A 27,755-nucleotide genomic window follows, 5' to 3' on the forward strand; every position below is an offset into this window, starting at 1 on the left:
GATAGGGAATGGTGGCGTTTGATAGGTATCTATGGGCCTTCTGGAAATGGATCTGGTTCTTAGCTTTAATTGATACGGAATATTGTGCATTGCATATTCCAGGTAAATACAGTGTTTATTACATTTGTTGAGGGAAATTTGTCTCCTGTTTCGGGAGAGCGTTGTTGTTCAAGGGACTGAGACCTTCCATTCTGGGGTTGCTGTTTCTATGGTTAGAATGAAACAGTGCAAGCGTGGTGCATGTGTGGGAGCCAGCATGGTGTAGTGGTTAAGAGCGGTGGACTCTAATCTGGTGAACTGTGCTTGATTCCCCTCTCCTCCACATGAGCAGCAGACTCTAATCTGGTGAACCAGGTTAGTTTCACCACTCCTCCACATGAAGCTTGCTGGGTGACTTTGGGCTAGTTGCTGAACTCTCTCAGCCCCACCTACCTCACAAGGTGTCTGTTGTGGAGAGGGGAAGGAGATTGTAAGCCGGTTTGAGTCTCCTTAAAAGGTAGAGAAAATTGGGGTATAAAAACCAACTCTTCTTCAATCCTATGCAGGGTAACTCCAGTCTAAACCTATTGTGGAGTAACTGGAGTGACTGCATAGGATTTCACTGAAAGTCTTGTTCAGTATTGCATCTGAATACCATACCACTGTGCAGTATGTGGATAGACTCTTCCTACAGGTCAGTGTGTTCACGCAGTGATAAAAACTCTGTACTGCTAACTCCAGTTTTGCTCTACTAAGAAGCAACATGTTTCTTTTCCCCCAGGTACTTGGTGGCAGTACAGGCTTGTTGAATAGCCATGGGCTTCAAGTGCAGCAGCGAAGGAACTTGTCGCTGCATGAATACCTGAGTATGGAACTGCTGAAGGATGCTGGCATTGCTGTTCCGCACGGATTAGTCGCCAAGACACCAGAGGAAGCTTACCAGGTTGCAAAAGAAATAGGTATAAACCCAAAGAGCCTGTGTGTGTGTGGTCAGTGAATCTTTTCCATGCCATATTCCGTGTGCTAAATTGAAAGAGGATGTCACTTGTGTGGAGAAGCAAATGTTTGCACTTAAAAATTCTGCCCCCTCTCCAGTAGCTGATAGTGTAGTAGTTGTAGGAGCAGCAGACTCTAATCTGGAGAACCGGGTTTGATTTCTACTCCTGCATATGAGCGGCGGACTCTAATCTGGAGAACCGGTATGATTCCCCACTTCTCCACCTAAAGCCCGCTGGATGACCTTGGGCTAGTCACAGTTCTCTTAGAATTCTCTCAGCCCCACCTACTTCACAAGGTGCCTGTTGTGTGTGTGGGGGGGATAGCACAAGAGCACAAGCCACGTAAACCTGTGTTCAAAATTGGGGGGTGGGTCCTGATTTGTAGAGAAAAGCAGAAGTCTTTAACTTGCTGCATGTTGGGGGATTAGGCAAACCCAATAATAATCCCACAGTCTCAGTCCCATGACAGGCACAGGATTGACCATTATGTTTGGCTTGTGCCGATGGTGTTTGAGAGGTTTCCCAGCTGTGAAAGCTGTAAGTGTTTAATTAGTACATAATTATTTTTAATAAGCATGCATTATTGCTTATAGTACCATGTCTTAGATCACGATGGGTAGCCGTGTTAGTCTGTCCATAGCAGCAGAAAAGAGCAAGAGTCCGATTGCATCTTAAAGACTAACAAAATTTCTGGCAGGTTACGAGCTTTTGTGAGTCACAGCTCACTTCTTCAGGTACAGCTAGAACTTGAGTCCATCTGTCCTCAAGTAGAGAAGAGTGAATTCAGACACTCAATGGCAATAGCATGTAAATGTCCATAGCAGGTAAATGACATTAGCAGGCGTGATTGGATTAGGTGTGATATGCAGAGGGGTAGTAGGTGGGGAGAAATCAGCATTGGTAATGAGACAGGAATCCTAGGTCTTTATTCAGTCCAGGAGAATGCATTGTCTTAAGCTTCATTATTAGTTGTACTTGTTAGTTATAAGAGCAGTCTCTCTTGTAATTATTAGTTGTAAGAGCAGTCTCTCTTTCTAATCTCCCTTTGAAATCCCTTTGTAAGAGAACTATTACTCTTAAATCAGCAACTGAATGTCCTAGAAGGAAAAGGTTCCCCCACTGATTTTTGAACATTGTGGTTTCTGATGTCTGATTTACATCCATTTAATCTTTGTCGTAGGGACTGGCCTGTTTTCCAATGTAGAGGGTGGAAGGGCACTGCTGGCATGTGATGGCATAAATCACATGAGAAGATGAGCAGGAGTATAAACCTAAGATAGTAGTATAAACCTAAGTATAAACCTAAGATAGGCGTATAACCCCAACCTTTTCATTCTCGTTCATAATATTAGAACATGGGGTCATCTGCTGAAGCTGGAGGGTGAGAGATGAAAAACTGATAAAAGGAAATATTTCTTTACACAACGCATAGTTAAATTGTGGAACTCCCTGCCCCAGGATGTAGTGATGGCTGCCAATTTTGGAGGCTTTAAGAGGGGAGTGGACATGTTCATGGAAGAGAGGAGTATTCATGGATACTAATAAAAATGGATACTAGTCATGATGCATACCTATTCTCTCCGGTATCAGAGGCGCATGCCTATTATATTAGGTGGTTTGGAACACAGTCAGGACAATGCTGCTGCAGTTGTCTTGTTGTTGGCTTTCTAGAGGCACCTGGCTGGCCACTGTGTGAACTGACTGCTGGACTTGATGGGCCTTGGTCTGATCCAGCAGGGCTTTTCTTATGTTCTTATGTTTTTAGTATGGCTCATGTTGCTGGTCCCAGTGATGGTCTTGTTAGGAGTAACATGTCTGGTTAATGATGTATCTTCTACCTGAAATGCGTTGGCTTGGATCCACCAGAGGATTTTTGGGAACAGAAGAGACTTCTGTCAGTGGAGTGCAAAGTCCTTGTCTCTCCCTTAATACAGTCCAAAATGTTGCAGTTGACGAATGGGAACACCCCATTCTCTTGATCCAGTGCAGTTGTTTCAGGCCAGCTGCATGTGGCCTTTGTGTGGGCCCTGCAGAACCAACAAAGCAGTGCCAACTGTGATGGTTGGTACTCACATTGGCAGCATGCAGTCGAATTTTTGGTTTTTTTTAAGCAAGTGAGACAGCATTAGCTCACCACACCAGCATGTGGGGAATAACACTCTGGCGGCAATAGTGACTGGATTATGAGGCTTTTAAAGAGCTGGCTCCAGGGCTGTGTGTAAAACACACAAATCTTCTGTGCCCAGGAAAGCTGGGTGTTGTCTCTGTGTACATGCAGTAAATTTGAAATACTGCAAGTAAGAAATTACGCCGGGCTCTGTGGTATTGTATGATCCTAGTTTTAGTAGTCACGTGGAGGAACAAAGCGCACTTCAGGACACTAAAGCTTTGCCCCGGACACTGGAAGCGTCATTCAGCATATTTTTGTGGCTTTCAAGACTTCCTGGGTAGTATCCACACCCTTAAGGCCATGCTGGATCAGACCAAGGCCCATCAAGTCCAGCAGTCTGTTCACACAGTGGCCAACCAGGTGCCTCTAGGGAGCCCAAAAAACAAGACGACTGCAGCACCACCATCCTGCCCGTGTTCCACAGCACCTAATATAATGGACTTGCTCCTCTCATCCTGGAGAGGATAGGTATGCATCATGACTAGCATCCATTTTGTCTAGTAGCCATGAATACCCTCTCCTCCATGAACATGTCCACTCCCCTCTTAAAGCCTTCCAAGTTGGCAGCCATCACCACATCCTGGAGCAGGGAGTTCCACAATTTAACTATGCGTTCCACAATTTAACTAGTCTATTCACACAGTTGCCAACCAGGTGCCTCTAGGAAGCCCACAAACAAGACGACTGCAGCAGCATTGTCCTGCCTGTGTTCCACAGCACCTCATATAATAGGCATGCTCCTCTGATATTGGAGAGAATAGGTATGCATCATGACTAGTATTCATTTTGTCTTGTAGCCATGGATAGCCCTATTCTACATGAACATGTCTAACGTATTTTCATAGCCATAAGGTCTAGAAACCTTTAAAAGTAACGGGGGTGAGCTCTCAGTATAGAAATTCTTACACTGAGTAGGGCTAGGTGGCTTTTTTTTTCCACTCCTGCAGATTTGCGGCATGCACATAGACATATCTACAAAAGCAGAAAGCCTTCCGTGTTCTGGCTGGCAACCAGTAGAAGACAGCACCGAGGGTTGGTACAGAATTGTGGCCGCATGGTAGCCCAGTAAATACAATTCTTTGGATGACTAGATGCTCTAAGTTAGGTGTCCTCAACCTTTTTGAAGCTGTGGGCACCTTTGGAATTTTGAGGGGGGGTGGTGAGCACCACCCCAAAATATTTTCCACGGGAAGCAAACCCCAAAATGGCTGCCTCTGGAGGCAGAGCTAAGCAAAATACCTCCCTCCTCTCACCTCTGGGGAAGAAGGAAATCTTGAAGGTAGGAATGGAATCGCACCATGACTAACGGATGATTATCGGTCCTCCTCATCCTTCAGTGGAAAATTTCCATTTGAATGAAGGAAGCCAATAACAAGCCCTACCTTAAAATAGCTCTGCCTACTTTCTGGAAAACCTGGCAGGCAACATGGCGACCACGGGCACCATGTTGAAGAACCCTGCTCTTAGTGATAATGTCCTTTACGTCAAGTATGCCAGCTCTCCAATGTGCTCAAACTGTTTAGGATTAAATACTATATTTAAAATCTTTTGATACTTCTGCAAGTGCAGAAGCTCTTGTTGGTCTGAAGCAGTGGAACAGTACAATTTTTATCCAGAGTTGTCCATGCGGGGAGGGGGGGTGGTCTGGGGAGAAAAAAATTAATCATACACAATATTTTCTTATCAAACCTAAATTGACTTTGCTGCTTTAAACATATGAAATATCATGCCTAACTTAGCTCATTAACTTTTCGCTTTGGGTTTAATAAAATTAAAGGGCATAAATACCTTTGCTTTATTCAGACAATTAAAAACTTTTTCAAGGTTGGAGCAGCAAGCTTCTACACCTATGGAGACTATAATCTTAGTTTCTTATTATTGATAATAATAGGGATAAAGAATGGTTTCAATTCCCAGCTATCAACATGGTAGTAAACAAAGGAAGTTCTTATTGTCTGGCTTTGGAAACGTGGACAGATCTAGCAACTGAGCCAGTTCAGAGGCTTGGGGGAGTCTTGTGAATGGTGTGGGGTACAATGTGGGCGGGCTGCGGTAGAAAGAGAGAATCAGTGAAAATCACTTCCTTAGATGACCAGAAGGGGGTATGGCATTGCATCCAGCAAGAACAGAAACGAACGTAGACAGTAAAGCTCAAAAAGTCTCTCTCTAATAACGGAGGGCAATCAGCTCAGATATTCAGTTACCTTTTATAACAGTCGCCTATTTTTTATTTCACTGGCTTCCACTCCAGCTCCTTGAAAATAATAGCATGTGGAAATGAGGCATGTAATGCAGAAATATCCTAGACTTCTAAACCCCTCTAATAAATCAAATGGACAAATAGCATGTGTTAAAGTGTGTGCTTTGTTCTAGCTGGCAATCAGTGACTGCCAGTTCTCATTTCCATTTTGCCTGCTGCTGTAACGATGTGGGTGTGTGGCCTTAATGTCTCTTCCGTGCAATCTGTTCCCCTTCTCTTGCTGGAATATCCCTTTCCTGTTGTCATTTCGCGTGCAGAATTTTCCCCCCAGCTGTTTGTGTGTAAGGTAATTTATGGAGCTGCGAGAGCCACGGAGGGAAATCATCCCCGTCATTATGACAAATCAAACATCCTATTTTTCATAAAATCCAGGAAGTTTGTCTAGAAATTCGGCACAGAGAATCTGCTTGACAATCTGCACTCATTTCGGACAATCTGTTGAAAAACCGTCCAGTTACTGCAGTTCACCTTCTTTCCCTTGAAACTAAATATTTTGTTTACTGTGCTACTTTTGTTCATGGGAGCCAGCATGGCATAGTGGTTAAAAGCGGTGGTTTGGTGTGGTGGAGTCTGATCTGGAGAGCCGGGTTTGATTCCCAACTCCTCCACACGAGCGGCAGAGGCTAATCTGGTGAACCAGGTTGGTTTCCCCACTCCTACACGTGAAGCCACCTGGGTGACCTTGGGCTAGTCACACTCTCTCAGCCCCACCTACCTCACAGGGTGTTGGTTGTGGGGAGGGGAAGGGAAGGTGATTGTAAGCCGGTTTGATTCTCCCTTAAGTGGAAGAGAAAGTCGGCATATAAAAACCAACTCTTCTTCTTCTTCATGGGTAAAATACCCCTAGTGTCCCTCTTCTGCATTTTCCATTGCTTCATTAAAACCTCAACTGTTCCTGGGGAAGCCAGCACTGCTGCCATTAAAATAGATTGTGTGTGAAAGTTATGAGGCTTCCTATTTTTATACTGAACTGATACTTTCCATGGAATGTCTGCTTGAAACAGAATTCAGCTGGAATGCCGTAACGATGTGTGTAAGCAGTGCTGGCAATTTGTACGTGGGTTTTGTGGCTTTAGGGCACCGAATTAGGTCAGAGCGGTTTTTAATGGCTGCCGTGGAGCCATGTTGGGGCCCTGAGAGCTGGCCAGGTCAAGGGTTTGTTGTGTTTAATATATAGAAACATAGAGCTGGAAGGGACTTTTAAGGGTCATCTAGTCCACAACCCCTTGCACAACACAAGGAATTCACAACTACCTGCCCCATACTCCCCCAGTGAATCCTGCTCTATGCCGAGGAAGGCGAAAAACCTCCAGGATCTCTGGCCAGTCTGGCCTGGAGGAAATTTCCTTCCTGACCCCAAAGTGGTGATTGGCTTTTCCCTGGGCTTGTAAGAAAGGGTCCTGAGAGCCAAGCACTGACGTAACCCTTCCTGGCCTCCCTCTCGTGATCTGCTTGAGTTCACAGAATCAGCACTGCCATAAGATGTCCATCGAGCCTCTGTTTAAAAACCTCCAAAGCAGGAGAGACCACCACCTCCTGAGGAAGCCTGTTACACTGAGGAACCACTCCCAACTGTCAGGAAGTTCTTCCTAATGTTTAGCCGAAAATTCATTTGGTATTGTGATAGTCTCTGATGCCATGCTTTTTATTGGGCTCACTTCTCAGCTACTCCATCCCATTATGCGCTGTCACTTTGTTCTCCTGGACGTGTGCCCTTTTGCACGTGGACCTCTGAAGTGGCTACTGCGGCCACTCAGATCCGGTCCCCGACAATTCATTCCCTCTTCAGGCAGTTTCCCCCCGTCAGATCTCTTACAGGCAGCTTGGCTGCCTTGTGTTTCTCTTCCCCGCTGTATGACTTGTAGCCGCTCTTGGGTGCTGAAAGCCAATATCCCCCTATTTTCTGTGGATCCCTGCTTCTGAAAAGTGAGCAAGGGAGCTAGCACAAAGCAGGTAAGCTGAAATCGAAGAATCTGTGGGGTCTGTATAAATCTGTGGGGTCTGTATGCAGTCTGTATGGGCATAATGCAAGTAGGTTACAGCCCAGAGTAAGTTACAGCCCTTTTGCAATAATGGAACGAGGTTTAGAATCATAGAGTTGGAAGGGACCACCAGGGTCATCTAGTCCAACCCCCTGCACAATGCAGGAAATTCACAACTACCTCCCCCCCACACCCCCAGTGACCCCTACTCCATGCCCAGAAGATGGCCAAGATGCCCTCCCTCTCATGATCTGCCTAAGGTCATAGAATCAGCATTGCTGACAGATGGCCATCTAGCCTCTTCTTAAAAACCTCACCATCTCCTGAGGAAGCCTGTTCCACTGAAGAACCGCTCTAACTGTTAGAAAATTATTCCTAATGTCTAGACAGAAACTCTTTTGATTTAATTTCAAAAGAGTTTAAATGAGCCATAAGGACTTTGGTGCCAATTGGCCTTCCATTTAAAACAAAGACGTCTACCAGGTCTCGGGGCATGTGTGTGTCAAATAAACTGGCACAGACATCCTGGCCAGACCTCCCTGTCTTTCAGACTGTAGCAGGAGAGGTTAGAGGCAGGGCAGAGAGGGCGAGCATAAGAGCAGGAAGTGGGGGATGTCTGCCTTATAGACCTAGTGGTGTTTCTGGATGAACGCTTTGATTTGCGTGCTTCCTTCACGTTCTTGAAATAACTGGCTGGCTGGCCTCCTGTTTAAGACGTTCAACATTCTTTTGTTGCTGACAGAAGAGAGGTTTATGCATGAGCTGGCTAGGTATTTCAGGTCAAACAGCACATGACGAATGTTTTTCCTTGGGGTTTTAATACACGGAACAGCCGCAGGAAGCAGCAGTTTGGAAAGTCTGCTCTGCAGAACCTTGTCATCAAAATCCCCCCCCTCCCCGTGGCTGCTCAGTTGCCATGTGGGGCAGGATCTGGAGACTTTTGTCCCTTTCTGCAAACAGCAACTTTAGTGAAGCAATTTGGAAGTTCAAGAACAGCCTCTGGGCAAAGGAGAGAACGGTTCTCTCCACCCGCAGCTCCCTCTAGATCACGGCATCCAGCAACAGCTTTGCGGCGTTTTTTAAAAAAAATCTTGTTCTGTAACTAAGCATCATCCTTGGACAGCTGTTTGAAATGTAACTCAGCCCATACCATAGCACAGCTGCTCTGGAAAGCTTCCTCTTTAGCCTCCAGGGCAGGGGCTCTCTGTGACCCCCTCTCTTCCAGTTCCAAATGGACTCACTGATTCCAAGTGCAGTCTGAACAAACGGCAGTGGCTTTAGCTGGAGTACACCAGCTTAAATCACAAAATCACACAAGGTTGGAAGATCCTGCCATGCAGGATCCCACAATCAAAGCTCTCCTGACAGATGGCCATCCAACCTCTGCTTAAAGGCCTCCAAAGACGGGGACTCCACCCCCCACCCCCCGAGGTAGCACATTCCACCATCGCACTGCCCTCACCGTCAGAAAGTTCTTCCTAATGTTTAGGTGGAATCGCTTTTCTCTTAGTTTAAATCCATTACTCCATGTCCTAGTCTCTGAAGCAACAGAGAGCAAGCTAGTTCCCTCATTAACATGGCATCCCTTCAAATATTTAAACATGGCTATCATGTCACCCCTTAACCTTCTCTTCTCCAGACTAAACAAACCCAGCTCCTTAAGTCTCTCCTCATAGGGCATAGATTCCAGCCCATTGGCCATTCCGGTCGCCCTCCTCTGGACACGCTCCAGCGTGGTGTAGTGGTTAAGAGCATTGGTTTGGAGCGGTGGAGTCTGATCTTGAGAACCGGGTTTGATTTCCCAGTCCACATGAGTGGCGGAGGCTAATCTGGTGAACCGGGTTGGTTCACCAGATTAGCTGGGTGACCTTGGGCTAGTCACACTCTCTCACCCTCACCTACCTCACAGGGTGTCTGTTGTGGGGAGGGGAAGGGAAGGTGATTGTAAGTCGGTATGATTCTTCCTTAAGTGGTAGAGAAAGTCAGTGTATAAAAACCAACTCCTCTTCTTCTGCTTCACAACTGACTTATGGTGACCCCCTCATGGCTTTTATTATTAGCCGCCTTTCTGCCTTACAGGAACTCAAGGAAACTTACAGTGCACACAGCATCAAAGCATAATAAAATGCATAAAACCCAACCAACTGAAAAACGACTGTGTAAAACTGCTGGTAGGCAGAAGAACTGAAACTAATCAAATGCTGTCGTGAATAAAACTGTCTTCAGCTGCCTCCTAAAAGTTGAGGGTGGGGTGGGCGGTCAGGCTCACCTTCCTGGGGAGGATCTTCCACAATTGTGGGGCTGCCACCGAAAAGACCCTCTCTCACGTACCCACCAGATGCGCTTCTTTGATAGATGGGACAGTCAGGAGGGCCTCTTCCTGTGACCTTAATTCCTGGTCAAGAGCATATGGGAGATGATGGTCCTTCAGATACTCCGCTGGAGAGCCAGCGTGGTATAATGGTTAAGAGCAGTGGTTTGGAGCAGTGGTCTCTAATCTGGAGAACTGGGTTTGATTCCCCACTCCTACACATGAGCGGCGGAGGCTAATCTGGTGAACTGGATTTGTTTCCCCACTCCTACACACGAAGGAAGGCACTGGCAAACCACCCCGCAAACAAAGTCTGCCTTGGAAATGTCGGGATGTGATGTCACCTCATGGGTCAGGAATGACCCGGTGCTTGCACAGGGGACCTTTACCTTACCTACACACGAAGCCAGCTGGGTGACCTTGGGCTAGTCACGCTCTCTCAGCCCCATCTACCTCACAGGGTGTCTGTTATGGGGAGGGGAAGGGAAGGTGATTGTAAGCCTGTTTGGGTCTCCATTAAGTGGTCAAGAAAGTTGGCATATAAAAACCAACTCTTCTTCTTATTCCCCGGTCCCAAGCTCTGTAGAGCTTTCAAGGTTAAAACCAACACCTTGAATTGTGCTTGGGAGCAAATCAGAAGCCAGTGTAAGCTAGTAAGGCTCAGGTGAACCCATTCAGTTTTTTGCAGAAGAAGTGTTGTACTTATTCCCCTCTGAGCATAAAGTGGAAATCGAATTGAGCAGCAAGTGTGTCTGTCTCCGACTTTTTGAAAGGGCTTAGTAATTCATTTCAGGAAGGTTCTATTCTCTGGGCTTAAGTCCAAAGGCCTGAACGATGTCTTTAAGAATCAGTTACATGCATAAGGGACTTCTTTGGTTTAGTGAAACACGATGCATTAGGGAAAAGCTGCAAACTTTTTTGGGGTGTGTGATAAAGTAGCAGAAAGAATATGTGAGTTTTTAAAAAAGGTAATAACATTAAGATGTTGAATCATTTTTATGTCTGTTAGTTTCCCCTTAAACTCAAATATCCTTTCTTGACTAATAACTTGAAATTACTTTCCCCATATCAATCTGCCAGTGAAGTAAAGAACTACCTATCTCATGGAGAATGGTAATTTTGCAGTCAGATCTTTGCAGTGGTGTCTGTGAGAATCTTTTGCTTGATTTGGCGATCCGCTGCTAGTAATAGACATTCTGACTCCCTTTTCACCAGAGGTCAAACAGCAAAGCTTCTTTGACTTGCTTAGCAATATGAACATTTCCTTTTGTCATGACAGAAAAACAAAGTGAGTTTAAGTGAGACTTCCGGCTCTGTTGTGGCAAGCGTTTGCAGCCTGTTGAAAACTAGAACTGCCTTTTTGTATAGGTTTGAACAGCCTTTGTGCAAGATTTAATTAAAAAGATTTCTGTGTTACCCCCCCCCCCCCCATCTTCCTGTATTCTAGGAACAAAGGACCTTGTTGTAAAAGCACAAGTATTAGCTGGTGGCAGAGGGAAAGGAACGTTTGAAGGTGGCCTTAAAGGAGGAGTGAAAATAGTCTTTTCGTAAGTTGTACTTTTAATTAATGAGTATTTTTTTTAGCAAGGAGCGTACACAATTTGTTGGAGTTATTTCAGTGTGCATGATTGTTTAAAACACTTAAAGCAATAATTCCAAAGGGATTTTAAATAATATCCATTTGAGCAGTCAGCTCTGATGGGGGGCAAACTCGCTAAGTTTCATCTGGAGGGTGGGGAGCCAAACCCACTATGTTTCATCAAACAATACAGGAGAACACTATATAAAATAAATATTCCACAACCTCTCAAGCTTTCTCTAGAAGAATATTATATAATAATGACCTTATATTTAGTGTGACCAATATGTAAGATTCTAACGTTCTGGGCAGTGCAATCCGAAACGGGGGGGGGGAGGGGAAGAGTTCATAGAATCATAGAAGGGACCACCAGGGTCATCTAGTCCAACCCCTGCACAATGCAGGAAATTCACAACTATCTCCCCCCCACACCCCCAGTGACCCCTACTCTATGCCCAGAAAATGCCCAAGATGCCCTCCCTCTCATCATCTGCCTAAGGTCACAGAATCAGCATTGCTGACAGATGGCCATCTATCCTCTTCTTAAAAAACCCCAGGGAAGGAGAGCTTACCACCTCCCGAGGAAGCCTGTTCCACTGAGGAACCATTCTAACTGTTAGAAAATTCTTCCTAATGTCTAGATGGAAACTCTTTTGATATAATTTCAACCTGTTGGTTCTGGTCCGACCTTCTGGGGCAACAGAAAACAACTCGGCACCAACCTCTATATGACAGCCCTTCAAGTACTTGAAGATGGTTATCATATCCCCTCTCAGTCTTCTCCTCTTCAGGCTTGTTGCTGTGCACCCAGGGACGGCAGAACTGCACCGCCTCCTGAGCACTTGCCGTGTTGCGGCCAGCAAGCTGTGCAGGAAAAATCCCCGAAGCCTGTGAAACTGCTGTATGCAGTTACACAGGCTGCGCCACCATTTTTGTTGGCGTAAGTTCATGCCAGGAAAAGGGGGACATTCCTGGGGTGAATGGGCTCTGGAAACTGACTAATGTAAGCCCTGCCCTCAGGAACACCCCCTTTGGCGCCGGCACGAGCCCCTGAACACATGAAGCTGCATTATACTGAATCAGACCCTTGGTCAATCAAAGTCAGTATTGTCTACTCAGACCGGCAGCGGCTCTCCAGGGTCTCAGGCAGAGGTCTTTCACATCACCTGCTTGCCTAGTCCCTTTAACTGGAGATGCCGGGAATTGAACCTGGGACCTTCTGCATGCCAAGCATGCCAAGCAGATGCTCTACTCCTCCTGCACCAGAGGTATGCTGCTGCTGCGACTGTTCCAGCGCCCATGCGTGGCGCTGCTGCCCCACCCCCCCGGCACCAGCATAAGTGGCCATTTGGACGACGCAAGTGGCATTTTTACCAGTGCCGGGGTCACACCGCCTCCAAAGTCCTTTCACACACACACACACACACACACCCCTTAGGATTGCAGTGGTAGCCCTCTTCTTTGGAAAATAAGTCAGGTACATCAGTTACATATAACTCCATATGTGATGCAAAACGATTTAGGTAGAAGCTGATAAACTTTGACAAAGAGTTCACAGTTGGGAGCTGTCACTTGGCAAAAAGGTGATACACAAAGGTTTGTTGTTCGACACTTAGTTATCCAGAATCCTCAGTTAACTGGCATTGCCCAGAGGCCAAGCTCTTCTGCCCCCACCTGTCACCACACCTATGCATTTTTGGGTACCTCTATGACCCACTGCAACCCTGACCTGGATAGCCTAGGCTGGCCTGGTCTCGTCAGATCTCAGAAGCAATGGCAAACTACCTCTTAAGTCTCTCACTTTGAAAAGCCTACGGGGTCGCCGTAAGTCAGCTGTGACTTGACGGCAAAAAACAAACAAACTAAAACCCCTCTGCTGCCCCGTCAGCCAGCTGGCTTGATGCCTACGTCCATTGCTGTCTGTCTGACAGCTGGTGCTACCAGCTGATGTCCTCCTTGTTTGCTCAGTGGCTGGGGGGGGGGGGAGGGATCTCATCAGGTGTGGGGCTGTTGCCATGACATTCCCAACGGAGTGGGGTTTGACTGCTGCAGATTTCTCTGGGAAGAGGACAGTGCAGAGCAATACGCTTGAGCATCCAGCACATATGATTAAGCAGCAGCCCCTGTTTTCCCCTAAGTGAACACATGAAGCTGCCTTCTACTGAATCAGACCCTCAGTCCATCAAACTCTGTATTGTCTACTCAGACCGGTTGCAGCTCTCCAGGGTCTCAGGTAGAGGTTGTTCACATCACCTACTTGCCTAGTTCCTTTAACTGGAGATTGAACGTGGGACCTTCTGCATGCCAAGTAGATGCTCTGCCACTGAGCCAGAGTGCTGGCTATAATGCTTTCACCTTATGCAATAACACTGCCTCTTCTTGAAAACTAGGGATTAGCTCAGCAGGCTGGATCCAGAGACACTGTTTAGAATGGCCCTTCTGTTGGTGGAAGAAGAGAGGGCAACTTGCTGATTTCCCTACTTGCACTGCATGTCTCTGCTTTGCCCCTGTGCTGTTCTGGGACTCCCTTGACCCCAGGAGCAGCATTTCAGGGGGATGCCACAGGAGGAGAGAAGCAGGGACTTCTCACTCCTATGGTGGTGCTTTGGATCCGACCCAGTCTGTTTCACTCTCCATTCTATCTATGTCTACTCTTTCAAAGATTGCAGTACCATATTTTGGTTGAATAAAGATGGATTTTGACCTGAGCTTAGAGAGAGTCAATTCCTGGTACTACATTCCCCCCCCCCCTTTTACTCTATCAGCTAAGTTTGGAAATATATATTCTAGACTGAAGAGGGTATGAAAGTTTAAATTTTGCTATATGCGAGATGCTTGTTTGTAAAAATGGAATTTTGATGGTGTTTTGTGAAGTTACTTTAAAGAGATGTTGTAACTGAAATACCAAATACCATGACTCAATACAGACCTGTGAAAAGAGTGAAGGTGCCCAGTTTTTGATAAGCTCTGATTTTTTTCTGTATCATATTTTTAACTTATGATATATTTGTAAATAAATGGTTTTATATGTAGGCCTTATAGTGTGTTGATTTTTGTCCTCTGGGCAGATTACTCAAGTTTGCCTTGATTATTGCAGAGATGTCTTTATTAGTCTCTGAAACATGGACTGAAATTCTAGCCTAAATGTGTGAATTCAAAGGGAAATCCTGCTGTGGCCAGAAATCAGAGAACGTGGTTTTCATGGCTTCACAATTTCTGGAAATTTCACACCTCTAGTTGTAGAGATTATGGATTTTTAAAAGCCTGCTGTTGCCTTTGTCGTATCTTGAACATAGCTCTCTTGTCATTTTAGTCCAGAAGAAGCAAAAGACATTTCCTCCAAAATGCTTGGGAAAAAGCTGTATACAAAGCAGACGGGAGAAAAAGGCAGGATATGCAATCAAGTATTTATTTGTGAGCGAAGATATCCCAGGAGGGAATATTATTTTGCGATAACAATGGAAAGATGGTACCAAGTGAGTCATCTGTCTTGAGAAATACTGCTTTTTTGGAATGCCCTGGTATTGATTTGTGCTTGTCTGTCTTCGCAGAGCTTGTTTGTAATGGAATGCCTCACGCTAATTCACTTGCCCTAAGGCTTAGCAAAGCCGGGTGGTTGTTGTTGTTGTTTTGGCATGTAATTAGAATGCGTTCTATCAAATGCTGCCAGTGCCGTTTGCTATAGAACGGTGCAACTTGAACGTATAGTTAGATAAAAGCAGCATTAAATTTGCTGCAAAGTGTCTGGCGGGGGTAAAAAAATTAAAAAAAATAAAATCATAGCCAGAGAGGTGCTGCCAACTGTGAGTTTGTTCTAAGCAAGCTTTCACAGTTCAGGGAATTTTTCAGTCCTTGCAGGGAAAGAGGAAGCACACTTGGAAAGAAATCTCGTGGCGGACGCAGATTTCTCGGCAATCGCTACCAATGGAACACATCTCTCTCCACCAGTTTCTTCTCAAACTCTCGCAGATTTAAAAAGCAATCTGGGGACTTCAGAAAGAGATTTCTAAAAACAGAAGGGTAAAATACCAAGTATGCATCGATTGCAGCGCTCTTGTATTAAGCTGTTCTTTAAATTCAGGACCTTTAGAAGTCCCTGAATTCATTTTTTTCTGTTGCAAAATCGAATACCCACATAGTGTACAAAACTTCTCAGCTTACACAAGACAGGCTCAGACTTTGGTGTAAATTAAGTTTTTCAATAATCTAGACACTGTGAAGATCAAGAAGCATCCCTTTTTTGTAATCATATCACTAGATGGAGCTATAGATCCAGTTTGTGTTTGTGAGTTTTTTCTTGGCTGTGTTCCTACCCTGTGCCTCTCAATATATCTCCCTGACTCTAAACTCCCCCCAAAAGGCATTAATGGTCGCCAGTTGGGATGTTAAAGCTGTCCAAAGACTTCTAATCAATCATCTTATTTAAAAAAACACACCTTAAAACCTGTTATCTGGATTTATAGTTCTGATGGGACTATAACTTAAAATAATAAGCAAATGACTTGGCCCAAACTGGAGAGTGAGCAGGAGGAATGCACAAAGTTAAATCTGACCTTTTTATGAAAGTAAATCAGAACTTCCTTTGCACTGAAAGGTGAAAAGTTGGAAATGCCTACAAACTAAAGCAGGAAAAAAATCAAGAAAAATATGAAATCACAAGACTGCTTTTGCACTGTCTGGCGCAGGGTACCCTTTTAAAATGTGACTTCCAGGCTTTCAAGCCATTTTAAAATGGAGTCAGGTGTGTGGTTTGGGGACACAGGCCAGCAAGAAACGGGAAGTTCCACCCATGCTTTTACAAACAGGCAGCAAAGAACACGCCTCCCACTAGAAACACTTTCTCCCTGCAGCATGACAGCCTCTTTCGCACTCAGCACCATCCAGACTAATAGAAACCTTTATTATTTAGTTGTTTTCCCATCTGTTACTGATGAGGACTCGGGCAGTGATATTCATTGGGCAGGATCCAACAACTTCTTCCTGCAAAGAGCAATGCCCTGGTTTGGTAGAAGAAAGCTTTTCACTAAGGTCTTTTGTGCATGGCTGTTTCACTCGCCGTCACCCCTCCGACAACTTTGGGTTTTTGTTTGGATGATGCCTGCCATTGCCGATCGTCAGAGGTCGCTTCACTCTCCCCCTGCGCTACCCCACGTTTTGCCCCTGTTTTCTAATTTGAGATAAAACAGGTCCCTGAAAACGCAGGCAAAACACAGGGAAACTCAGTGGGAGAGCGAGGCGATCTCCGATGGTCGGAAACGGCATGCATAATTCAAACAAAGACCCAAAGTTGTCGGAGGGGTGACGGCAACGGAAACAGCTATGCATAAAAGACCTTAGTGAAAAGGAGCTGCAGGATCCAATCTGTTTTGTTCCCCACTTATGTGTTTTCTCAGGTAAACTCTGTGCATGTTTGTTAACTTCTCTGAATCCCTCCCTGCCCATCCTCAAAGACTTTTAAAGGTTTGTTTTAAACTTGTACCAATGGTAACATATTTATTTATTTATTTATTGCATTTTTATCCCTCCCTCATTCCCGGCAAGCTGGGAGCGGGTCACAACATAATCACAAAACATTAATTAAAACATACTTTAAAACTCATGCTTCAAATTGCAATAAAACTTATAGTGAGATCCTATCAGATTGTGTTGTGGCCTTCCCAACAATGAATTGAATAATTGATTATTATTTTTTGATAGGCCATATTTAGAAGGCATTTTGGGAAGCAAGCAAGATTTTTGCCTTTTGTACCCTGGACTTCATTAAATGGCCCCTAAACACCCAAGCATAGAAGCTAGCATTTATTTATTCCATGGATGTGTTAGTCTTTTTATGCTGACAGGCAGCTGACTAACTAGTTACCGAATGTTCAGTCCTCTGCATTGTCCAACATGTAACTGTTTCAGTATTTCTTTGGAGATGCAGAAGTGTCATTACTGCAACATTTTTTCCCCTTCTAGGGCCCAGTGCTCATTGGCAGTTCTCAAGGTGGTGTCAATATTGAAGACGTTGCCGCAGAGAACCCTGATGCGATAGTTAAACAACCTGTTGACATTGTGGAAGGCATCAAAAAGGAGCAAGCAGTAAAGGTAACTGAAAAGTGTTCCCTTGTCTACAGGTTTTCCCAAACCACTTAATGATAAACCAAACAAATAGCAGAAGCAGGCTTGTGCCCACACCAAACTGTGTACTTTCCAGGAACAATCCTTTTGGGTAGTGGCAGACATGCAACTTCATGGGGAGGGGCTGTGGCTCAGTGGTAGAGCTTCTGCTTGGCATGCAGAAGGTCCCAGGTTCAATCCCCGACATCTCCAGTTAAAGGGACTAGGCAAGTAGGTGATGTGAAAGACCTCTGCCTGAGACCCTGGAGAGCCGCTTCCAGTCTGAGTAGACAATACTGCCTTTGATGGACCAAGGGTCTGATTAAGTATAAGGCAGCTTTATGTATTCATATGTTCATACCTAGCAGAGGCCCTTCCCCTCCCCAAAGTCCCCTCCAAATCTCCAGAAATTTCCCCACTTGGAGTTGGCAACCATAATGACATACCCCTTTGGGGTAGTCTCTTGCCTTTCAGCGTTAGAGATGGCCATGTTTTTAGGGTTTCTAGTTTGCTTTGCTACTGTAGCCTTGTTCACTTGTTCAGAGTTCCCTCTCCAGAGGCCTTAGCAGGTGAGCCTGCATCAGCCGTATTGTGATGTGACAAGAACAGCAAAAATGCAAATTGGGATGTTCAGAGGAGACCTGCCACAAAGTGTTGCCAAGCGTTACGCAATCCTGCACATGTTTTAATCTGTGTTCAACGGAGCTTACCTCCCCTAGTTAATTATGCATCGGATTGAGAAAGCAGCTGTCCTGTCACAGCTCGATCTTCAGCTGAGCGGTCTTTAAAGGGATATGTCCCTTCCCTCCCGGGCTGTTTTTGTGAAGGAGGGGAGGAGGTTGTCAAGGGCTGCTCCTTCTTTCTTCCCCGCTCCAGCAGCAGCCCTGCATGGAACTGTCCCTTTAAAGTACCTAAGCTATAGCTCTCTCATAATACTAGAATGTGTGTACGCACTGCTGGACTTGATGGGCCTTGGTCTGATCCAGCAGGGCCTTTCTTATGTTCTTATGGGACTTTTGGACATTGAGTTTGCCGTGGCACATGTCCTCAAGACACCCGATCCTCAACCAAGCAGATGGAGTCGCTGGCTTGGAGCCCCATTGTACTACAAAGCTGAAAACCAGGGCTTGAAGTAAAAAAAATATCCCTGGTATGGGGTTGCGACCCCCTGCCTTGTCTGTAGGTGGCCGGTTCTGCTTCTTCCATCACAGGCTGCTTTATTGTTAGAGATGGCCATGATTTTAGAGTTTCTATTTTGGTTTGCTGTTGTAGCTTTGTTCACGTGTTACAGCAAACGCATGTGTACATCAGAGTAATTAACCTGCATGCACATGTGTGCATCAGAATATAACAGCCAATGGAGGTTCCCGCTGTAAGTGAAACTGGAAAGACATGGGACTGAAATCAGAAATTCAAGTGTGCCTTTGTTGAAAGTAACAGGAGAATGACTCATGAGATTCTGCTACACTTTTGTTCTGTTCTCAGGTGGCTGAGAAAATGGGATTTCCTGCAAACTTAATAAATGAAGCAGCTGAGAATATGATTAAGATATATAACCTCTTTATTAAATTTGATGCCACTATGGTTGAAATTAACCCCATGGTTGAAGATTCAACAGGAATTGGTAAAGTATCTTAGTGACTGATATAGTGACTTTGAAAAGTTAATTGTAGGGGCTTGTAACTGGATGCAATAATTCTTTCTGTGCTGAGTTAAATCCTCAGTGACTGATAAATTGACTTCGAAAACTTCCAGTGCAGAGCTAAATCCTCAGTGAAAATCTGTTTTGAAAACAGATTCCACTGAAGAAGCCTTTTGGGAGAAACGCATAGGGAATTTTAACTGAGTAATAAAATATATTTTACCTATTTTGCGCCATTTGCCTTGGCCTTCTTTTTTTAATCTCCTGTGCCCTATGCTGCCACGAGGCCCCGTGGGATGTGTCCTCTCGCTGTGGCTCCTGCACACTGCCATTTTTGTCAACACATGGAAGTGTAATGGCTTAATGATTTGGCTTCTCCTTAAGGGAGGGGCCGTGGTACAGTGGTAGAGCGTCTGCTTGGCATGCAGAAGGTACCAGGTTCAATCCACAGCATCTCCAGTTAAAAAAAAAAAAAGGACCAGGCAGTAGGTGATGTGAAAGACCTCTTCTTGAGACCCTAGAGCAGGGTGTCAAACTCATTTGTTACGAGGGCCGGATATGACATAAATGTCACTCAGTCCGGCTGGGTCATGCCTCGTCATCCCAGATCAAGAGAGGAGGGGCTGTCTCAGCTGGCAAGCCTGCAGTGGACTTTCCAGCCTATATTGGGACTGTGGTGGGGGCTGCCTCGGCTGGCTTGTGGGCCAGATAAGAACTCTCAAGGGGCCGGATCCAGCCCGTGGGCCGTATGTTTGACACCCATACCCTAGATCAGGGATGGGGAATGTCCGGCCCGGGGGCCGTATGCGGCCCCCGCGGACATTTTCAGTGGCCCTGGGGAGCTCCAGGGCCCAGCTGCGGAGGCCCAGCACAGCGCGGCCCTCCCTGAGGGTATTCCTGGGGCCGCGGCGCCCTTTGGACCTCTCGTCAACTTGGTCGGCGGGAGGAGGGGGAGGGATGCTTCCCCCAAGGCTGCCCCCTACAGTCGCGGCATGCAGGAATGCCGCGGCACACTGTAAGCCCCTCTTGCCGCCTGTCAAGCGGCGAGGGGGGGGAGAGGCCGGTGGCTCCTGGCGGCAGAACATGTGCGCGGGAGCCGATCAGGCTTGGAGGGCCTTTTGTGGACTGGGGGTGGGGGGGTGGGAGGGCGTGGAGGCTGGAGCTCGGTCACGCGGGGCTGCATGTGCTGCCGTGTGTGTGTGTTGGGGGAGGCGGGGAGCCTGGGGCCTGGTTGCTTGGGGCCGGCGTGTGCATGTGTGTGTGTGGGGGGGAAGGCTTTTCTCTCTTTTTCTGTCACTCTTTCTCCCCCTCTCTCCCTCGTCTCTTTCTTTGTCTGTCTCCTTCCGTCCTTTTCTCCCCCTCCACTTCTCTGTTTTCCTTCCTTCCTCCCTTCCGGCTGTGGGCTGCGCCCCCCTGGTGCCTTGTTTGCTCGGGGCCCACCGCTGGCTGCCTTCCCGCCTGGGAGGGTGGGGGAGCGGGGGTGCTCTCCAGGCCTTCTCTGCGTGGCCCCCCATGTGGTTGCCAACCTCCAGGTGATGAAGGAAAATAACAAGCACTGATGGCTACTGGAAACATCAATAAGACTTTTTATAATGCAGTCATAAAAATCAAACCTTATACAGTGAAACAGAAGCAAACAAAGTCCCGTGGTGAAAATAAATTTCGCCAGGTGAGGTCTCCCGGTTGCCAAGTTCCAGGTGAAGGCTGGAGATCCGTTCACTGGGGCGGCACTAGCGGCATGCCAAGCCGCAGATGAAACAGGTACCGCAGGCAAAGGTAGTTGCAGATCGATATTGGCTGTATGTAGCCGAAGAATTTTGAGCCAAAACTTGATTTTAAAGCAAATTGTAACAAAAATTGGGGCTAAATTGCCCTTTACTTTGAGGAGAATTTCCTTAGAATATTTTAAGTCCGAAATAGGATTCCGGTATTTTCCTATTTCGCTGATGCTTTGTCCATCGGGCTTAAGGTGGCTTGAGCTAGTATATTTGACCCTATATAAGAAAAATAATACAAAAATGTCTCGCATTCAACTCTGTTATTATAGCACGAGGGACGATTTTTGAATTGTATAACCTCCAGGTGATGGCTGGAGACCTGGCAACCCTAGCCTCTCCCCCCCTGCGCCCGGAGATCTACACCTGGTTATGGCCCGCGAATGATGTTATAAATGAGCAAATGGCCCTTGGCAGGAAAAAGGTTCCCCACCCCTGCCCTAGAGAGCTGCTACTAATCTGAGTAGACAATACTGACTTTGATGGACCAATCGTCTGATACAGAATGAGGCAGCTTCCTGTGATTGTGCATTCCAGAACACAATTTGGTCCTTTAAACTCTCAAACTTGACCAACCTTTGGTTTAAGAAAAGCAGCGTAAAACAATTTGAGATAAGTCAGATTTCCTTTTCTTTCCTTAGTGGAAGTAGTAGCACTTGTTTTTAATGTTAAAGTTAAGAGTCTAAACTCGGTTTGTTTGCCTTCCCAAGTGATGTGTATGGACGCCAAGATAAATTTCGACAGCAATGCGGCTTATCGTCAGCAGAAAGTCTTCAGCTTGCAGGACTGGACCCAGGAGGACAAGCGAGACAGGGACGCAGCCAAAGCGAACCTCAACTACATCGGGCTGGACGGAAACATTGGCTGCCTGGGTACGTAGGTTGGGGGACATCGGAGTAGTGAACTGGAAGAGTGTGGGCACCCGGGAGACTGATTCTCAGAGTGTTCTCTCTCTCTCTGTCCCCTCCCCTTCCCCACTTTCAGTGAATGGGGCGGGCCTGGCAATGGCCACGATGGATATAATTAAGCTCCATGGAGGCACTCCGGCAAACTTCCTTGACGTAGGAGGGGGCGCTACAGCACAGCAAGTAACAGAGGCCTTTAGGCTTATTAATTCCGATAAAAAGGTAAGGCCACCTTGGCTATGGAAAGGCCATCCTCCACCTTTCATATTCAGGCCTTTGGGGGCACCCGTGGGGCTGAAAGGCAGGACCGGGGCTGAAAGACAGGACCGGGGGACTCAGTTATGTCAATCTGGGTGTGCTGTTTCTCTAGCAACATGTGCGCATTGGCCACTGAAAGCTTTCAGTAGCGAGTAAGCAAGGAAACAAGGTTAAGTCTATGTAGATTCTGTTTTCATACTCAGGCTGTACCCCAAAAACCTCCCACCGGTGATAGATTTGGAAAAAAGATATGATTGATATTTTTCTATAAATATGTGCTACTGTGATGAGCAAATCAGACTTCTCAGGACAGAAGTCTCAGAAGAAGATTAGGTGATTATGATAGAGCAGATTTGGAAAAAAGATACGATTGATATTTTTCTATAAATATGCACTGCTGTGATGAGTAAATCAGATTTCTCAGGATGGAAGTCTCAGAAGAAAATTAGGTGAGATTTCGGTGTGTGTGTGTGTGTAACATGGGCTTTTTAATAATAATCCCTAAAAGCAATGAAACAAAAACCTGAAACCTGGTTGGCTTTTTACTCTGTTACTTGCTATAATATGCTTAAGCAATGCTAGGAGTTTGATAATTTTAGCACTTATTTTTACAGTTATGGTAGAGTTAATTTTTCATGCTTATACTTCCTACTGTCTTGCCTAATAAAGAGAATGATTTCTTAATGAAAAGTAAAACTCTTTACAGGTTTCCATTCTGGTTTACTGGTTATAGTTTAAAGAACCAAACTCACCCTTATTTGTCAACACTTGGGCAGATTATCTAGATTGTCAGATTTAAAGATTGATAATCATCCTTTAGTAGATAAATCCTGGAGAACTCTGCTGCTAAATGGTTTGCACAGGCAAAGCCTTTTGAAATTTAGTCCTGGTTCTCTAATAGGATGTGGGGGGAAATTCTCATGACACCATAGTAGTGGTGGAAAGTACCATCAAGTCGCAGACCCCATAGGGTTTTCAAGGCAAGAGATGTTCAGAGGTGGTTTTGCCATTGCCTGCCTCTGCATAGTGACCCTGGACTTTCTTGGCGGTCTCCCGTCCAAGTACTAACCAGGGACGACCCTGCTTAGCTTCATGCCCAGACAGACTATGCAATTAAAGAACAACAGCACGGTGGCCAATAGTATCACTATAACAAGCACTGTAATAATGTATGTGTGCCCAATGTACAACAATTATATACACAATTTACAGTTGCCAGAAAAGTAGCTTCAAGGTAAGTACCAAAGAGGATATCAAAGACTCCTCACTGAGCAACACAAAACAGGAATGATCCTGATCCTAAGGAAACAATACATTCAGTCTCCGCACTGGAGTGCAAAAAGGGGTTCCGGTACAAATGTCAGCCATTGCCGCAACACAGAAGAAGCCAGGACGCCCCTCCATTTAAATGACTGAGATATTCAGCGTTTGAGGAAGAATCCTTTTGGATCTTGGAAGAGGCTCACCACACTCCAACGCTGGTCAATTTCACTCAAGCATGGATGTTAGCTTCTGAGATCGGGCTAGCGTGGGCCATCCAGATCAGGGTCGCCTTGCCCCTAGAGACTAACTCAGTTCTGCCTACATTTTGTATGATTGAGAGAGAATGAGACAATTTAAGAATCGGTATGTTTTGCCTTGAGTTGAGGCCTGTGGTGCGTGGTTGCTTGAAGCATAAAAGCAGAGGCATTGTTGTCATTAATGCTGTGATCTTTTCAAACAGTGGGGATTCTTTGTCAAAGATTATCCTTTTCATAAGTAGGAAAAGAACGGGAGGAATCTTTTCTGCTTTTTATTAATCTTCTGTTCCTATGTGATGCTTCTCTGCACAGGTTCAAGCTATTCTAGTAAATATTTTTGGAGGGATTATGCGGTGTGACGTGATTGCGCAAGGTATAATTGTGGCAGTAAAAGATTTGGAGCTAAGAATACCCATTGTAGTACGGTTACAAGGTGAGCCCTTCCTTACGCTTTTGCTGAGTCTGATTCTTTGCTTCTGCTTTCTCGCTGATCTGTACAGAAAAGAAAATGTTATATGTAGACTTTTGATGTTTTTGTTCCCCCCCCCCCCCGAGGATTTTCATGGGTGAAATAAGCCTGCAGGAGATGAATAAGCCTTTACTTTATTATCAGTATGGCAATAGACCAGCACAAATCACCGCAAAATTAAAAACTCCAGGAGATGGTTCATGAGTTCACCCAATTGTGAAATTCTTGGGCAATGGAAAGGATCATACTGTATTAAGCTGTATTTTCTTCCAAGAGAGCACTGTTGGGTTTCTCAAATCAAGGCTTCTGCCAGTGTGGTGTAGTGGTTAAGAGCAGTGGTTTGGAGCAGAGGACTCTGATCTAGAGAACCTGGGTTTGATTCCCCACTCTTCCACATGAGCAGCAGAGGCTAATCTGGTGAACTGGATTCTCCAGATCAGACTCCACCACTCCAAACTACCACTCTTAACTACACAACGTGATTGGAGCATCAGACTAGGTTCAGGGACACCCAGGTTTGAATCCCCGTTCTGCCATGGAACATCACTGAGTGACCTTGGGCCAGTCATGCATTCTCAGGCTAACCTACCTTGCAGGGTTGTTGTGAGGATAAAATGGAAGCGAGGAGAATGAGGTAAGCTCCCCTTTGGGGATGAAGGTGGGATATAAATGAAGTAGATAAATGAACCCCAGGCCTAAAATATGTCTCCCTGTGGCTTGTCCTCCCTTTGTGAGGGATGGTGGTTTGGCAGCTGCTTTATCAAGGCCACACAGTGACAGTCTGTGGAGAGAGACTGTCCTTCAGTGTTACTCCTCTGAAGATGCCTGCCACAGCTGCTGGCGAGGAAAGAAAATACCAAGACCATGGTTACACAGCCCGGATAACCTACAAGAACCAATCTGTGCCATGCGTATCCCAGAAATCTCAGTGCTACAACACAGTTGAGTCCCACATTGTGAGTGGAGCTTAGCATATAGCATAGACGGGCATCAGCATGGAATCCTAAAATGTGAAATCTTAACTATGCAGGTACACGGGTGGATGATGCCAAAGCTATAATAACAGACAGCGGTCTAAAAATCCTGGCCTGTGATGACTTGGATGAAGCTGCTAAAATGGTGAGCCCAAAGGTTCTTGAAAAAAATTCTTCGCTGTGGTTTCCTTCCCCCCCTTTTTCTTGTAGTGTGCTTTAGCCCATAGTTGTTTGCTGGTTTAAACACAGTGGCTCAGATCCAGTCAATGGAGAGCAGAGGAGAGCGTATGAGGCCTGCCTTTGCCCCTTCCCCTCTCTTCCTGTAGTCCTCTGGGCCTTCAAAACGTTGGGGGCATTCAGGGATAGAGTAGAAGGATCATATGGGGGGGGGTGGGACTACAGTGGGAGAGGGAAATAAGCCCCCTCCTCACAAGCTGTTGCTCTGCTTGCATGGGGGGGGGAGGGATTTTCCATCCCCGTTCTCACAAGACTTGTACAGGGAGGGGAAAAGAGAAAAACAAGAAATTAAGAAACCCTTCTGTAAGAGTTAAATGCACAGTAATGCAAGTTGAGTGGTTTTTCTGCTCACTTAAGTTGTGCAGCTTGGCAGTCGAACCCTACCACGCAATTTTTTTCTGACTGCTGAAACTCAGGGATGCTCATTTAACCCTAGTTAAACAGCAGCGTAGAGGGGACTTTTTTTTGGGGGGGGGGAAGCTTGGAGCAAAGGGGGATTAGGGTGGAGGAATGTGTGTCTCATGGGGCACATCACCCAACCCTAATTTCACCTTTCCATTCCAGGGTACTATAAGCTGTTAAAGACTCTGCCCCTTCCTCAGTTTGAGAACCCTGAGCACATATAGGTACTCTTATTAGGATCAGAGGAAGTGCAGTTCCTCCCGTTCTGTTCTGTTTGTTTGTTTTTGCCGTCAATTCACATCTGACTTCTGGCGACCTCTGGTGGAGTTGTCAAGGCAAGAGACGTCCAGAGGTGGTTTGCTACTGCCTCCCTCTGCGTCACGACCCTGGCATTCCTTGGAGGTCTCCTGTCCAAATACTTGCCATGGTTGCCCCTGCTTAGCTTCTGAGATCTGGTTAGAGCCTCACTTTCCCAGGGCCCCTTAAAGTTCCAAATGGTCAGAACCCCTAAAAGACCAGAACATCCTCTATGTAGGGGAAAGAAAGGTGAATTAGGGTGAAATAGTATGCACTCCTGACTAACATCCCTGCCTGCTGTTTTCCATTTTTATTTCTTTAATTGGCACTCAACTGCTTGCCGGGAACCATGAAATACTGGAGGATAGTGATCATGGCTCATTGGGCGCTTTGAGGTTTTTCAGTGGGTGTGTTCCCAGCAGCCTCTTGTATAGTTATCATTCTGCATATTTGTAGCTGGGATGTGCAAGAAACCCTCCTTTGTCTGCAGGTGGCCCCATTTCCCTGCCCTACTGATAAGTGCAAAACCATTAAGTTTGCTGTTAGGAAATGACATGATGTCTATTGGAAGTGTTTCTGATAAGCAGGAAACTAGCAGTAACTTTTCAGGGAAGCATTTTATCCACAAATCAAACTATGGGGGTTACCGCACTTTGTATTCCCAGCGATGTATTAAGAGTTTGAAAATATTGTAAAAAACATCGCTTTAAAAGGGCTTTTGGATACCACGGCTTATAAATGGTTGGAAGACGTCTTCACAGCTAAAGGGGCCAAACAAAGTGCGAACAGTATTTTTTATAACGTTTTCAAACTCTTAATACATCGGTGGGAATACAAGCGCGGTAACCCCCTGTGTTTCAGTCCAGGTAATCAAAGGCCATGGGTTGGATACTTAGCAGATTTTACATCTTTCGGGAACCCTGAAATATAGTTATTTACAATCAAATGCTTTATTTGTCTGATTCCAAATGATATTGCTGGTTGGAAGATGACAGGCAGTGTCTCCAGGGTTCCTTCCCGATAGTTTCAGTCGACATGCTGACTCTGGAAAAACTGGCCAAGGTGGCCAAATTCCTACTGCTGGCTCCCTGAATGAACAAAGAAACGAACGATTCCCTTTTATAGACTCGCCTGCTTTTACAGATGATGTAGTTGAAAGATGTTCTTGCTATTTATGTCTGCTTGTTGTTTGTCTTCTAGGTTGTGAGACTCTCTGAGATAGTAACCATAGCAAAACAAGCTCAGGTGGACGTTAAGTTCGAGTTGCCAAGTTCTTTCACATAGTTTCAGTCGACATGCTGACTCTGGAATGTCTGGCCGAGGTAGTCAAGCTAGGTAGGGGTTTACGGAGATTATTCTGACCAAGTGGGCTGCAGCTGATGAAAACTCTTGTTGCGGTTCAATGTGTTATGGCAAAATTAGCCCAGCTGCCTTGTGGGGCTTGCCACTAATCGTCAGGCAGTCTACTCACAGTAGTTCCTACTCCTGGTTCTCTGAATGCACGAATGAATAAATAATTCCCTTTTATAGACTCACCTGCTTTTTTTTGGATGGTCCTTGTGTGGTTGAAGATGTTCCTGATACCTACTTGACTATAATAATATAAAGTCCTTTCTGCTTGTGTTTGTCTTCTAGGTTGTCAAGCTCTCCGAAATAGTAACCTTAGCAAAACAAGCTCAGGTGGACGTTAAGTTCCAGTTGCCCATCTGATGGAGCTGACGGTGATTCTCCAATACTGTTCTCTTTCCCCTCCCTTTATATATGTGTGTCTGTGCAGAGGTTTTAATTACTTGATATTTACTGTTAATATTCAAAATGTTTTACCATTCATATAAAACTATTGTATTGGTAAGATCAACTCTTAAAGGCCTGCCTCTCCAGTTCACAGCTACGGAAAC

At 45.6% G+C, this 27,755-nt stretch overlaps 1 protein-coding gene across 1 annotated transcript; it reads left to right on the forward strand.

Annotated features, from left to right (window-relative positions):
• The first annotated feature begins 761 nt into the window (after window positions 1-761).
• Window positions 762-27,602, forward strand: SUCLA2 (succinate-CoA ligase ADP-forming subunit beta). Its single transcript, XM_056856244.1, has 10 exons — window positions 762-938; window positions 11,148-11,247; window positions 14,593-14,755; window positions 17,238-17,366; window positions 18,864-19,002; window positions 21,506-21,667; window positions 21,780-21,922; window positions 23,791-23,911; window positions 24,978-25,066; window positions 27,493-27,602. The coding sequence occupies exons 1-10, from the start codon at window positions 848-850 to the stop codon at window positions 27,565-27,567; spliced, it is 1,212 nt and encodes a 403-aa protein (XP_056712222.1). The 5' UTR covers window positions 762-847; the 3' UTR covers window positions 27,568-27,602.
• The last annotated feature ends 153 nt before the right edge of the window (window positions 27,603-27,755 follow it).

Source organism: Euleptes europaea, chromosome 10, assembly GCF_029931775.1.
Source record: "Euleptes europaea isolate rEulEur1 chromosome 10, rEulEur1.hap1, whole genome shotgun sequence".
NCBI lineage: Eukaryota > Metazoa > Chordata > Lepidosauria > Squamata > Sphaerodactylidae > Euleptes > Euleptes europaea.

Excerpts from the sequence above, each read along its gene's own strand:
- SUCLA2 (XM_056856244.1), top strand. The coding sequence starts at position 848 with ATGGAACTGCTGAAGGATGCTGGCATTGCTGTTCCGCACGGATTAGTC. Across the intron at positions 11,248-14,592 it reads GGAGTGAAAATAGTCTTTTC|TCCAGAAGAAGCAAAAGACA; the intron begins GTAAGTTGTACT and ends TTGTCATTTTAG. Across the intron at positions 21,668-21,779 it reads CGGAAACATTGGCTGCCTGG|TGAATGGGGCGGGCCTGGCA; the intron begins GTACGTAGGTTG and ends CCCCACTTTCAG.